Here is a 13,911-nt window from a genome sequence, read left to right as displayed (position 1 = left end):
GCAGCGTTCCCTGCCAGCACCCCCTGCCCATGGATGATTGGGAACCTGGCACCACTAAACCAAGGGTGGGAATTGCTTTTGCTGTGCTTTGTTTCCCGGCATACACAGGGAGAGGAGCAGATGGAAATGTACAGAACTCTTGCTGGAAGCTTTTAACATAACACAACTTTATTTCCAGACTTCAGAACAGTAACCCAAAAGCAGAGACAAAACAGGCTGCTCCCTAAGACAAAGAAGCATATTTCATCCCTTACTGCAGGGTGGCTGGCAGCTGATTTACTGCTGCTATGTCTAAATCACACACTTCCCTGTAGCGCCCCCCAGCCTTCAAGCAGGAGTAGGAAACCCCTACGATTTAAAGTGATAGTGTGTAATTGTAACAGTTTGCAATACACCACACACTTGAACAAGAAAAAATAACACACACATCTAAACAGAAGGCTAAAAGGAGTAAAGTCTGGGAGAGCAGTTAATTCTAGGCTCCCATCAGCGCCAGCTTGTATTAGTTCATTATAAGCCCTGGGGCTGTTGCATTATAGGACTTGTTCTTCCCAACTGGAGCCCAGAATAGCCCCAAATACTATATTGCTGCAGAGTCCCATGTGTGTTTTAGAAGGGTCGGGTCCAGCAGTTCATGGAGGACATGTGTTTCCTCTGAGGACAGGGAGCTCTCAGCAGAGCATGGCAGCGTGATCTGTGTGGGGCTGCCATTAAAACTAGCTTTACCTTACGCTGCTGGCTACCGCTCAGGGGGGTTTGCCAGGGAAACCTGACGAGGGGCCAGTGCTGCCCAATTCAGATCTGGATCTCTTTGAGTGACTTTGGCTCTGGATGGCAGCTTAGGCCCAGCTGTTGGGGGAACAATCATTGTCAGCAGGAAGGTTTTTGAGGTTAGGATGTGTGCATGCGCACAGGAGAGGGCGGAGGAGGAAGGGCCTGCTTCATGCCTTACCCATTCCCTTCCAGGGGGGTGTCTTCTGTGCTGCACTTGCTCCCCTCACCTTGTCTATTAGTCTGTGGCATGACTGGAATCCAAGGAAACTCTGCCCTGTGCTCCATCCCTGTTTGCTCAGAGTGCTCCCCTCACCAATTACCCCCTGCTGATGGCACCCACTAGGAAGTCAGGCTGCTACACTCTCAGCAGCTGCAAAGATGGAGTGGGGGGTGTCTCTTCCTACCCCACTGTGAGAGCAGGGCCAGCGATCTGGTCTGATTCCATTGTGGGGAGGAGTGGCAGGACTCCGGGGTGCACCATCTGCATGTCATAGAGCTGTGCTCACCGTATCCCAGCACCTGGAGCTCTTGGATGAGAGAGGAGCAGGGCATGACTGCAGGGATCCCTTGGCCTTCTCCCCCTTACCCACAAGCACAAGAGCCCTTGGGGTTACTGCATGCTTGAGGCTGCAGAGGTTCTGCTGTTGCCCTGTGGATTGGGTGGAAGTATTCCCCTTAACCCCTCCATAGTGAGTTACTCATCTCAACCTCTGCCAATTGCTGTTCTTTCTGGGAGATGCAGACTGGGAGGATGGGTGGACAAATGGATCATTTATTTGTTTCAACCTCCCCCTCCCCCAAATAACAAGTGACTTGCCCAAGGTCACCCAGCAGGCTAGAGGCAAAGCTGGGAACAGAATCCAGGTCTGCTGAGTCCCAGTCCAGTGACAATTAACTGTTTTTAGTGCCTAGCAGAGGTGTCAGACTGACTTCTCTGGAGCCCTCTATCTACGGAACAAGGGTAGCATGAGCTTCCACCAGCTATTGCCCTGCCTCTATGCATCAGCTACCTGGATCAGTTCCCTGGGTGTGAGATTGTCAGCTCAGTCTCCAGGCCCAGCGAGTGCTCGGCCTCTATTCAGTCTGCCAGTGGTGACGGTAGTTTTTGGCTCCTTACAGTTAGCTTAGGAGCCTTTAGGAGGCTTTAGAGTCAGGGTATTCATGGAGTAGATGCATCCTGTGGAATAGGGAGCAAGAGAGACACCTGGGAGCAGTTGTAGATGCTAGACAGAATCTTGCAAATCAGTGTAGATCTGGGTCATAGGGCAAAGCAAATAATGGGCTCTAAACTGTGGGCCTGGGATTTAAGGAGGAGTCAATAGTTCTAGTGTTCCCTGGGGGATTTGTTAGTCCCCTTTTAGACAGTGGGTCAAATATTCAATAAGGCCTCAAGCTGGTCTCTGTCAATCCATCCGTCCTGCTGGCCCTCGTTCCCCATAGTATCTGCACACCTCTCATAGCGCTTTGCAATGATGGAGACACGGGCGGGGCGGGGGGAGGAGAGACTTGCCCTAGGTCACTCAGCAATAGAACCCAGGTCTCTTGTCTCCCAGTGCTGTGCCTTACCCAGGACATTCTGCACCCATGTTCATCTGTGCACATGCAAATCACCGATTGGAGCAATTTTTAAGCACTATCCCTTAGGAGGTCACACTTGTAAGACACCAAGTGCTAGTGCTCAAAATTTGTGTGTACAGGCTTTAAAGTGCATCCGCAGAGGCCACACTTTGGAAATATGGCCCTCAGCTTGCCCAAGATCTGGGCCCAATTGTGGGCTTTGGTCACCAAAGGTGGGAGCTGGTGCGGGATCTGCTGACTGAGTTCGCGGTATGATCTGGGCCTCCAGCTGGTGGGGATGTCGTGGGTGATGAGAGACCTGACAGGTTTCATGGGGCGGGTGAGTGAGCTTGTGGAATGGCTGGCTCAGGGCAGCGTTGGAGGCATCTCGCAGATCAGTGTTGGGAGCAGGGAGGAGTTCGACAAGCACTTAACGAGAGAGAATGTCACATTAGTGGGTGTCTCTGCTAGCTAGGGAAATGGACAAGACCTGATGGTGTCCTGAATCACCCTTCATGCAAAACATTTTATGTAAGTCAAGGGATTCCGCTCTATTGCGTTCTCCAGTTTAACAAAGAATGGAGATAGCTCAGTATTATTCCCCACTTGTAATGGTCTCTCTGCACTCAGGGCAAAGGAGATTTGTTATCCCCCCTTTATGGACGGCAAACAAATGCACATAGCCATGAAGTGACTTGCCGAAAGGTGTCACAGCACATCAGTGACTGAGCTGGGAAGGGAACCTCACTTTTCTCATGATTCTGAAGCTAGTTCTGTAGCCACTGGATCACACAGCCTCCTTAATGGCCTCTGCCTGTTTGCTCTTGAGCTTGCCCTGGTAAGAGTCCTTGTTGTCACCCCTTAAAGACATCTGTCCAGCAATATCCACACACAGATCTTTATTCCGGTGGCTGGCCACAAAGACTTCCTGCACCTACGCTTCTCACTGGATGGCAATGAGATCTAGCATCTCAACATCGCTCCAAGCAGCTGCTCGAGGCATGTTGCAGGGTTTCTGGAGTAATACTGCAGCAAAGCTGATGTATTTGAATCCAGGAGCAAATGGGCAAATATCCTGGCCCTCTGCCAGTTTTTAACTGCAGGAGGGGGACTTCTGGTCAACTTCACACCACAGCAGTGGAGGGCACATGGATAAACAGAGAGGTCAGTAACTGTCCCCCACAAGGCTGCGTGGGATGGCAGTTGGAGGACTGCCATAGCAGCATCGCGTACACATGAACAGTAGATTGAACTAACTCAATTCACACTGAACGTAGCTCACTTTGAAAGAGGATTTCAGAGTTTGCAACAGATGTGCAGTTAGTGTATGCAAGTGTTTTCAAACCGGCTTAACTGGACTTCGTCCGGTTTAGCCCCCGTGTAGACAAGCCCTAATATACTAGGGTATACCAAGCTATAAAGGGCCTCATAAATCCAGTCAGTGCCTTGAATGGCACTGAGAAACAGTCTGGACTCCGCTGCAGAGGGGAGTACAATGTGCTCCCTGCATACGCTAGCTCCGGCTCTGGAGTGGTCTGTGTGGGTAGCCATCCCACTATGGAGGCTGCAAGTGACGGAAAGGAGCCACAGGCAGGATAAATGTACCCGTCAATCAGTAGGAAGCACGATGCGCCCACAGAATGCACGTCTTGCTCTGAAGTGAGTTTGGACACTGTTGTGTTTCACACGCCTGCCTTCCCCTAGAAAACCCTGGGCATGAAAGGGTTAATCTGAGACTCTCTGAAGTGACTGCCTGAGCTGATTACTGTAATCAGGGGGATTATAGCAGCAGCCAGTAGGGAAAGCCTGTGCTCTGGAATAGCCTGTGGATCACATGTGGGGCGGGACAGAGCAGGGGGCAGCTCAGAGACAATGTGAAGTGGAAGAATGGGGAGCGATTTTTCCCCAGGGCAGTGCAATGTACAGGGGAGCAGGGGAGTGGGTGGGGACAGGCATCCTGGGGATTGTCCTGAGCGCAGCAGTTTAACTAGGTAGCAGGAAGGAAAGCTTGGAGCTTACTGCCCCTGAGAGAATGGAATACCGTTCCTTTGGGGGTGAGATTTAACAGGCATATCCTAGTACAGCTGCTGTTGAGACAGTCTAGGGTTATTCCCCAGGGAGCTGGCTGCACTGGAGGGATTGTGTGGTTCCCTATGGGGGAGAAAGGGGAGCTACATTGCAGTGACACAGCCGTGTGGGGAGGGGGCGGCTGCAGACCCTCTTGCAGTGGAGAGGTTGCAGTGCAATCCCTGGCGGGCGGGGCTTCACTACAGATCCAGTAATACTCTGGTTGTGGTTTGAGTGCCCCGGGGACTGGAGCCTATAGCCCCGATTACAGTTGGGAAATTGTTTTCTGATTCCAAGTGGATGTAGGCTGCTGCTTCTAGGCAGAGTCTGCAATGTGACTGAGTGCATTATGTGTGGCTCTTGCTATGCTGGGTGTAGCTGGTGTTCGGGTGTCACTTTTCTTTTCTTCAAAGCTGGTTGATCCCTTTCCATGGTCATGGCCAGGATGTGAGAGAGGGGCCCTGAAGAATTCACCATGGGTCCTACATCCAATGCAGGGCCTTCTGGGAGAGTGTGAGCAGAGGATGCGGCTGGATGCATTCAACAAACCTGCTAGCTCTTGAACATAAAACTGAGTTTAGTGCATTCATTAAAGGCTCTTGCTAGCCTGGGACACAATGAGTGTCTGCTCAGCTAGTTAAAAGTGACATTTGGTGGGGCCCACACAGCTGCTTTTCTTCCATGCCAGCCATGGTTTTGTGCCCCGCTCTGCCTAACTGTATATGCTAGGAGTGTGTTCTGGGCAGCTATCCCAAGGACAATGGCTGTTTTTCAGAGCCCCTTCCGTTTTTGCCGAGGATTCTGGGAATTGTTACACTGTACCCACAGTCACCTCCTACAAGGACAGAGTGGCCATTTGGTGTCATGGGAACCTTCCTGGCATGGTAGGCGCCGGCTGTTGAGTGACAGCGTTTGAGGCAGAGCAGGGCAGAAATGGGAACAGCGCCCAGAGCACTCTCAGGTGTTCCCTGCTGTCCCTCTACACTGTTTTAGTGAACTGGGAGGAGGCAGCCTCTGGACGAGGCCAGTCTCTCCCGTTGGTGGGACAGTGTAATTCTGCTCTTTTAGCACATGGCACTAAGCAGCCTGACTCTGTCCTCCCTCCCTTTCATGCTGGTGTCTTCTCACCATGGCACTCCAGGCCATATTTGCCTGTAGGTCCGTGAGTTCTTGGCCTGGGGGCAGTGATTTTGGGGACACCATCTGAAGCCAAAAGCGAATGGAAGGAAACGTTAGCGGTGTCAGTCCCAGAGCACTAACTGGCTAGGTGAGCTGAGAACATCTCATGTCTGTACAGCACCTGGGTAATGACCATTCAACCCTAACTATGGGCCATCATTGCTAGCAGGCTAGTCTGCTACGTGTCTGGGTCCTGTAAGCAATTAGCCACATGGTTAATGGACTGTGTAGGAGGGTACTCACCGCTGATAAACCCTCCTTTCTCTTCCCCTCATTCTTTGCCACTGAACATCCCCCAGTGCCCTCTCCCACTTGTGGGGCTGCCTGCCCTTGGGAACACTTTCCCCCTGCCTGTAAGGGGCTCACTTAGTTCCATGCCCCAGACAGGTGCATGTCCCAAGAGACTGAATTCCCCTTTCGTGCTCTCAGATCAGGGGAAAAGCTGCTGTGAACCTGCCTGGGAAGATGTAGATGTGCTGGTACATCCCTCTCCCTGACCCCGTGACAGAGCCCAGGGGGAAGTCCCAGTCAGACCCCAGCATGTGTCTGGAGCAGCTGGATGCTGCATTAAAAGGAGGTGCTAATGACACTTGCCAGTGAGCTAGGAACCAAGCGTTCCCTCAATGTTTTGGTAGGCAAAGAACCTCTGTGGTTGAACAGCCTTTAGTGGGGCACAAGGCGTTGCTCTTCTCCCTTCCCTGAGACACATGGTCATTGGCTTAACCCCTTTCCTCTCCTCTGTGGGCTGATCAGCTGTCTAGAGCACCCATCACTAGAGCATCAAAGTGCTTCCTGGCTCAGTTAAATCTGCAAGCTGAGGCCCCTGGCAGGCTTTTTGGAGTGCCCTCCTGTTCTCGGGAACCTTAGCACCTGCCATTTCTCTGAGTGGAATGGGGCGGGAATGGCATCAGCAGATTAACTGGAGAGGTTAAGCAGCTGGGCTGAAGCTGGAGAGGGAGATGGGAGTCGAAGGGGAGGAAGGGGAGTCAGATGTGCACAGAGGAGGAAAGTGCCATGTATTGCTATGTACTGCATTGTTTTGCAAAGTAACTCCCCTGTGCACTGGCTCCACAGTACGTAGAGCCTACTAAAAACATAGGCACAATGGCCTCCCAGAAAACTGGACAATCCCCCCTGTTTGGGCCTCAGGGCAACAAACTTGAACCCTGTTAACCTAGCCAGGGAATGAATGCCAGAGCCCCTGGAGAATGCACCAGCCTCCTGGCTTAAACTTAGGGACTGTTTGTTCAAGAGCCTGAACTGCTGCGTGGCAGGCGGGGAGGGAGGCTGTCTCGGACTGCCAGGACCCAAACCACTAGGGCTCTGCAGATCAAGGCCAATCCCTGGACTGCACCTGGAAGTGGACAGGGAGCTAGTGAGACTCTTGGAGAATTGGGGTCAAGTATTCCCATTCGGTAACAGCACCTCCCAGGTGGACAGCTGCACTCTGCGCCTGCTGTGCTGGCCGCCAAGGGGCTTTCCCCAGTACAATGCGGGACCATTGGGGAGGTGGGGAGGAAGCTGTTGAAGGAAACAAATGGTCCGGGCTGAGATGCATTGGCAGAGTTGACTGGGATAGGAGGGGGTGCTACATGTGAGGACTAAGGTGCATGGGCAGATCTCGGTGGGCGAAAGGGGGTAGACTACTGCTTGCCCAATGTCATGGGGTGGCTGGCAGCTGACCTTTGAAGAGAAGAAGCCCATCTGTAATTTAACTCTCTAAGTGACTGACTGGCAGCAGCTAATTGGCCAATGAGCACCAGGATGAGATAAGGCTACCAGAGATCAGTGAGAGGAGGGAGCTCCCAGGGAACAGAGCAGCTGAACTCTGAGGGAAAGGAAGTTGGGGAGGGACTGCCGCTACATGGTCTCTGGTGCACAAGGCATTAACTTCAGCTCTCCTTCCCCTTCACTTTGCACAGGTGTTGCAGGAATAGGCTGTAAGCAGGGCTGCTGCAGAGAGACAAGGTGGGGAATGCTGGGTTGATCTCAGGCTGCGAACCTGCCTGTTGCTCTTTTTGCTTCTGCTACCTTTGTTTAGTTCCTATTAGAAAGAGTCCCTCCTGCTGCACAACCCTTACTCCCTGTTGCTTCATTTTGTTTCTGCTCAGCCAGTCATCCCTGTAGTTTACAGATTATTGCTATAGTGGCAGTGCGGTCCTGTGCAGAGGGGAATGGGACTCAGGAGACCCGCGTTCAACTCCCACCTCTGCTACTGACCTGGTTGGTGATCTTGGGCAAGTCACTTCAATTATCTGTGCCTCAGTTTTCCCGTCTGTAAAATGGGGGTGATATTCCCTTTGAGATCTACAAAGGGAAAGCAGAGAGAAGTATTATTTTCACTGTGACTTATAGCGCAGCATTCTGCTGTTCTTTGGGCAAATCTACCATGCAGCTGAAGCTGTGGAGTGTGATGGGTGTGCAAAACTGCAGAAATACCAGCAACTCTGTCCCTGGAGAGTTTCTACTTTGCTATTTCCAAATATTTAAGGTGACTTGCAAGAGATCCTTATGCAGGGTGCTGTGGTGCATTGAAAGCTGTGTAAAAATGACATGCTGTCCCTTTAAATTTCAGGGGGGTTGCTGCTCCTGCTTGCAGACTAGGGGGCTCTGTAGAATATGTGCTGCTAGGCCCAGATCCCCCTCAGCCAGCCAGCCTAGAGCAAGATGGGGGGAGTTGTGCCTCTGTTCTAGGGGGGCAGCCTGCTTTGTGTGTCTGCTTTTGTGTTCTTTTGTGTAATTGTTCTGAACTCTTAGAAACAGTCGTGTTGCATTGCAACCTTCCATTGCGAATATACTGTTTTAATGTAACTTCTCCTTATGTATGCTGGGAACTTAGCAGTCACAGCCCCGTACTGGCAGAGGGGATGGGTGGGAGGGGGCCTAGCAGGCCCTTTTCAGCTCTGGCCCATTGGTAAATAGCCACCAGAGGGACCAGCAAAAACCAGTCACCGAGTAGAAGTTTGTCTTTAAGTAAAGGTTAAACTGAGGGGGAGTGGAAACTGTGAGGGTGCATTTAATGTGGCTAGAGGTAGGCTCCTTGTCCAGGTTTTCAGGGTATTTGGCCTCAACTTGGCTTAGGCCCCTGAGAGCTGCTGCATCCACTTGTAAGGTTGTTTAGGGAATGCTCCCGTCCTTCCTTCCTTCTGTCTCTGGACAGGTCTATCACTGTGTCTTTGGAAACAGGTGCCCATGCCTGTCTTGTGAGAGCCCTGGCTTCCCCTGTTGGTGGCATAGGCTGCCCTCTAGTGCTGGCTTGCAGGCCTGCCGTGGGTTTGAGGATGCACCGTGGGTTGTTTTTCCAGGCAGAGCCGCGTCGTCCTCGTCACTGTTAAACCACCTCTAATCCTTGTTATTTTTTTCTAATCCCCCTGCCTTGCTCCCCACTGGCCTGGCTGCAGGGCCTTTGTTCCCACTCAGGAGCTTGAGCTGAGCCCCAGGCATGAGCAGGCCAAGCAGCTGCTGCAGCGAGCCCGCATGAAGGCCAGGACGAGCCCTCTCCGAGCCAGCCACGACATCCTTCCTGCTGTTCCCCAGGCCAGGCGGTGAGTGCAATGCCTCGCATGTCAGTCACAGCTCCAGGGAATGCCAGGGGGAGGGGGCGGGAGACCTGCTTCTCTTGCCAGTCTCCCTGTGGGATTCTTCTGCTTTCCTGCCTCTCTCGCACTCTTAAGCATGTATGGAAATAGAACCAGACCGTGATCCTCGCTCTCATGCACAGGTGCTGGAACTAGGGGAGCTGTGGGTGCAGCTGCATCCCTGGGCTTGAAGTGGTTTCCATCATATACAGGGCTTACAGTTTGGTTCAATGGCTCTCAGCACCCCCACTGTACAAATTGTTCCCGCACCCCTGCTTTCATTTAGATGCAGACACACTAGGCATTCTGTAGCCCAGTATTTCTCAACTACCAGTCCGTGGACCGGCCCCAGTCCCTGAGATCTTCCTGACACAGTTTAGGAAGGCAGCAAGCCGGTTCCTGGTATCACAAGGGTTCAGAGACACTGCTGTAGCCTACTACACCACATAAACAAATGTCACATGCACAGCAGAAGCCTGTTACACCTTCACCGTACACAGGCTCCATGCATACCGGATAGACACATACAATGGATCACACACTAGTGTTGACTCTAGAGGATTTGAATGGAGTGTCATTGTTTCATTTTATGATGACAGAGGCACCGACTGCAAGTTCTTGGCTCCCAGAGATCAGTTTATTTTGCCAACAATATAGAAAGGTCTCCCAGAGTAAAATAAGCTCAAGCGCTCCGGAGGATGACAGTTTTGGCTTGTGAGGTTTTAAAATTTGTTTGGTTTTGTTCCACATTAGAACAAAACCAAACCCTTTCACATGTTTTCACAAACAGAAAAGTCTGTTTTCTGACTGAAAAGTCAGGTCTTTGATTCGCTTCTCTCTTAAGGTGACCGCAGAGTCCACCCTGGACCTCCGAAACCCTACTACTGAAAACTTTGTTGAAATCAATACAGTGTATTTTGAGAGTTTTATCCAAAATGTTCTGACCAGCTCTAATAAATATGTAGCAACAGAGAGAGTCACCACTGCAACAAACCCACCTCAGATTATAGATAACGCATGTGTGTGTCTGTTAACAATCCTCACAAGTGATGTGGGCTTGGGAGATTCTGCTGGTCAGCTCCGTGCCTCTGCCTGAGAGAAAGTGATTGGGGTTAATTGAATTGCTTTAACTCTGAGGTGGAGTGTGGAAGATCCATCATGCTCGCTGAAGACTGTAGCATATAGGAATCAAGAATGAGCTAGTGAAGGGAGCTGGAAACGGAAAAGCAGGCTAACCAGGCGTGACATGTTCATACTCCATGCTGCAAGTGGAAGATCAACAATATTGCTTTAGAGTAGCAGCCGTGTTAGTCTGTATCCGCAAAAAGAACAGGAGTACTTGTGGCACCTTAGAGACTAAAGCTCTAATTATGCTCTAATAAATTTGTTAGTCTCTAAGGTGCCACAAGTACTCTTGTTCTTAATATTGCTTTAGAGTTCAGGCTGGCATCTGTGAATTGATAAGTGTGGCTCTGTTCTTATATACACACTTGGTTTGGGTGAAATCCCCCCCCACCCCAGCTGCTGCAGATTCTGTTACTCTGCCCAAAGTCAGCTCTGGGGGCAGTTAACCCCCCATTATGGTAACAGCTTAGCACTAAGGAAATCTCGATTCCTGACACACAAGGCAGCTCAGCGTCTCTCCCCCACCTTCTGCTCTCAGGGGTGGTGGTGGGAGTGTTTGTTTGAAATGGCCCAGGCCAGATCTGCACTGAAGACCCTCCCACTTTCCTCCTTTATAATCTTGATCCTTCAAGGCCTGTTGTCCCAGTCACCTCTGAGGGAGCCTGGCCACACCACTCCCTTCTCTGTTGAAGAGGTCAGTGTTGAGCCGTGTGTCAGGACTGCCTTTCCTGAGGGGCCCAGTGTGCTGCCCTGCCCTTCCCTAGGCCAGCAGAGTCTAGATCCAGGCATGAAAACAAACACGTCTCCTGCACATTACTGCCTAGCCCGGCCCCTAGGGCACCCACATCTACCCTATCTGTTCATATTGTGCTGGTGCTGCTGCTCTCCTCTGCACTTCTCACAGATTGATTTACTGATCTGAACAGCAGCTGGACTGAGTTTGCATCCCGTTGACCTTTAGCCCTTAACCCACTGGTCCCTTAAGATTTTCTGTCATGGTTTCAGTGGGATTTTCACCATGGGCACTGGACTTATCCCCCTGACTCTTGGTAGCAAAGGAGGGGAACTTGTTCCAAAAGGGGGTGATTTAAGGTGGATGCAGTTGCCTCCTGGGGAAAGGGAGGTGGGCTGGGTGAGGCGTGAGTCCTGACCCTGGGACCCTGGAATCACTCAGATGGACAAGGGTCCATTCCGCAGGGCGGAGCCATTTGCCCAGAGTATGTTAGAGTGGCAGGACTCCCCTGAGGGGAATAAAAAGGGAGGGGGGACTGGCTGGTGACTCCATAACAGGTCCTCTCTGTCCTTGTGTTGCTGCATTAGGGATGCCGGTGGAAGCACCGCTCCAGATCTGAAGAAGAGCTATGCTCTGAGGGATGGGGAGGCTCACGCCAGTGGGAACCTGAGTGACTCCTGCAGTGGGGAATCCAGCTGCGGGCAGCCCAGGAAGCGAGGGCCGTCCCCATCCCGTGTGCGCTTTGAGGACGAGTCTCTCCGGGATGCTGAAGTTCGCTATTTGGAGAGGTTGCAACTGCGCCAGAAGCGGGTCTTGGACTCAGTCCTCTTGACTCTGGGCCAGAGCCCGCTGGTCTCCAAGCCAGACCTTTCAGATTACATCAACGGGGACTTCCACCGCAAGGAGAGTGGGGTCAGTAAAGCCTGCAAGGAGCAGCAGAACCGTGGGCAGGCTGCAGGGACATCCGCGCACCTGGCCAGCAGGGGGCGCTCTGTGAAGGCTGGGCCCACTGCGCTGAGTGCAGAGGGGAAGTGCAGCGCCTGTGGCTCCTACCTCAGGGGCTCAGCAGCTAATCAGAACATGGACCTCAGGGCTGATCAGACTGTTAAGCCCCTATCAGAGGGCCACAGCGTAACTCAGGAAAACAAAATAATCAGCACCGAGGCTGAAATTGGGGAGCCAAGCGCTTCCCAGCAGGAGATGAGAGGAAGGACTTTGGGCCCGAAGGGGTCTCCCCTCTGGATTCTTCCCTCCCGGCAGCGCGTTCACACGGAGCGGATCAGGGAGACGTACATCGGGGATGTCACGTATATAGACGATGTGGACTCAGCTCTAGACAGCACTGACACGTCTGACAGCTGCAGGACTGACAGCGAAGAGGCTGGGACAGGGAGCTCCCACCCCCAGGGTTACCAGGATGCCAGAGGCCGCTGGCCTGGCAGGCACCAAGCTCCTAGGGGAACTCGTGCTCCGGAGAAGGACCCGAGGGGCAGGAAGGCGGGGCAGGAGGAGTGCAGGGTGAAAGGTGGCAGTGGAGGGACCAGGGTCTCTGACAACGTGCTTGGTACTGGCAAGGCTGTCATTGGTGAGAACGTCAGTGAGGAAAGAAACTCCAGCTTGAAGGACACCCTAGTGCTAAAAGAGGGTCAGGTGACCACACCAACAGCCAGTGGGGTAGAAGCCCTTTCCAAAGGTGACCAACTCCCAGCTGCACCTCGGCTGGCTGGGAAGAACAGTGGCCGGTGTGATGCAGCGTTCGGCCCTGTCCAGCAGGGGCATGCCCACCCTCCGCCCCCTGCCCAGGGTCAGCCGTCAGCACAGTCAATCCCAGGCAACAGAGGCACACTGGAAAGCTCTGCCCCTGCCCCTCAGCCAGCCAACAACTTCAGCCAACCCAGACCAGCAACAGGCATCTCCCAACAACAAGCAAAGCAGGAGGCACCATGCTACAACTTGCTGGCTCGGGTCCCTGCCCCACCGCTGACTGGGAAAGCTTCCTCCCCTGTGCCTTACAGGAAGGCTGTCCTGACGGGTAGCTACAGGCTGACAGGCCACGAAACTGGGCGCCTGGACCAGACCAGTGACCTGGTGACTCGGCCCACTTCTCCTCCCGGCAAGTGTGGGTCTGTGCTGGAGGAGCAGAACAGCCAGCACAGCCCGAAAGTGCTTTCCAAGGGCCGACTCCTGGCCTTGTCCACCAATAACTGCAACAACACACGGGCCAAGCGCCAGCATGATGGCCAGGCTGCTAGCGCGTCTCTGAGCCATGGAGAGCGGGCCATGAGTGTCCAGAAACTGCCTGTTTCCTTGGGAGAGAATAAAGGTAAGATGGGCTTATTGCTGCTGGCCCCTTAGTGACATGGCTGTGTTATGCCTGTCCACTGTGCTTTGAGCTGGCTTCCCACTGGGCTCTCATAAGCACTGTCTGATTGGCTCTGGCCACTTCCCCTGCCTGCTCTCGGGACAGGTGAGCGAGCTCCAGTGCTCCTGTGGACAGTCTCGAGATATGAACTCCACAGCAAGGGAAGTAGTGGGCTCTTGGAGCAGAGATTCTTCACTGGTAAAACCTGTCCTCCCTCTGGCAGCTCACCAATGCCTGAACATGCTGGTCATCAGGCTGCGGTGCCAGGATCACACATTTACTGTGCTTGGGGATAAGACCCAGGGGTGGGGGGGAGGGTTCCGCCAGCTGAGTGAGGCTGGCTAATATGGGAATGGTGCTGGTTAGTCCCCAGTCCAGGACAGGCGTTCAAGAACTGGAGGAGGTAGAGAGGGGTTACTGTCATCCATGGGTGAAGGGAGAGTCCCAGGTGCATGGCATGAGTCCGCTCAGCCAGCTGAGATGGGAGCCACCCACTGCGGGACAGGAGAGGCTTGGGGGATGGGTATCTGGGGAGA

The 13,911-nt window shown here is 52.9% G+C and overlaps 1 protein-coding gene across 1 annotated transcript in view; it reads left to right on the top strand.

Moving 5' to 3' along the window:
* KIAA1614 (KIAA1614 ortholog) overlaps positions 1-13,911 on the top strand; it is a 34,293-nt gene that overhangs the window by 7,213 nt on the left and 13,169 nt on the right. The window contains 2 exon segments of the mRNA XM_024103807.3: positions 8,979-9,122; positions 11,601-13,336. Of these exon segments, the coding sequence (XP_023959575.2) occupies positions 8,979-9,122; positions 11,601-13,336 (1,880 nt within the window).

The sequence above is a fragment of the Chrysemys picta genome, chromosome 8, assembly GCF_011386835.1.
Source record: "Chrysemys picta bellii isolate R12L10 chromosome 8, ASM1138683v2, whole genome shotgun sequence".
Taxonomy (NCBI): Eukaryota; Metazoa; Chordata; order Testudines; family Emydidae; genus Chrysemys; species Chrysemys picta.
Note: the sequence above shows the minus strand (reverse complement) of the source record. Positions and strands in the feature narration are given on the sequence as shown.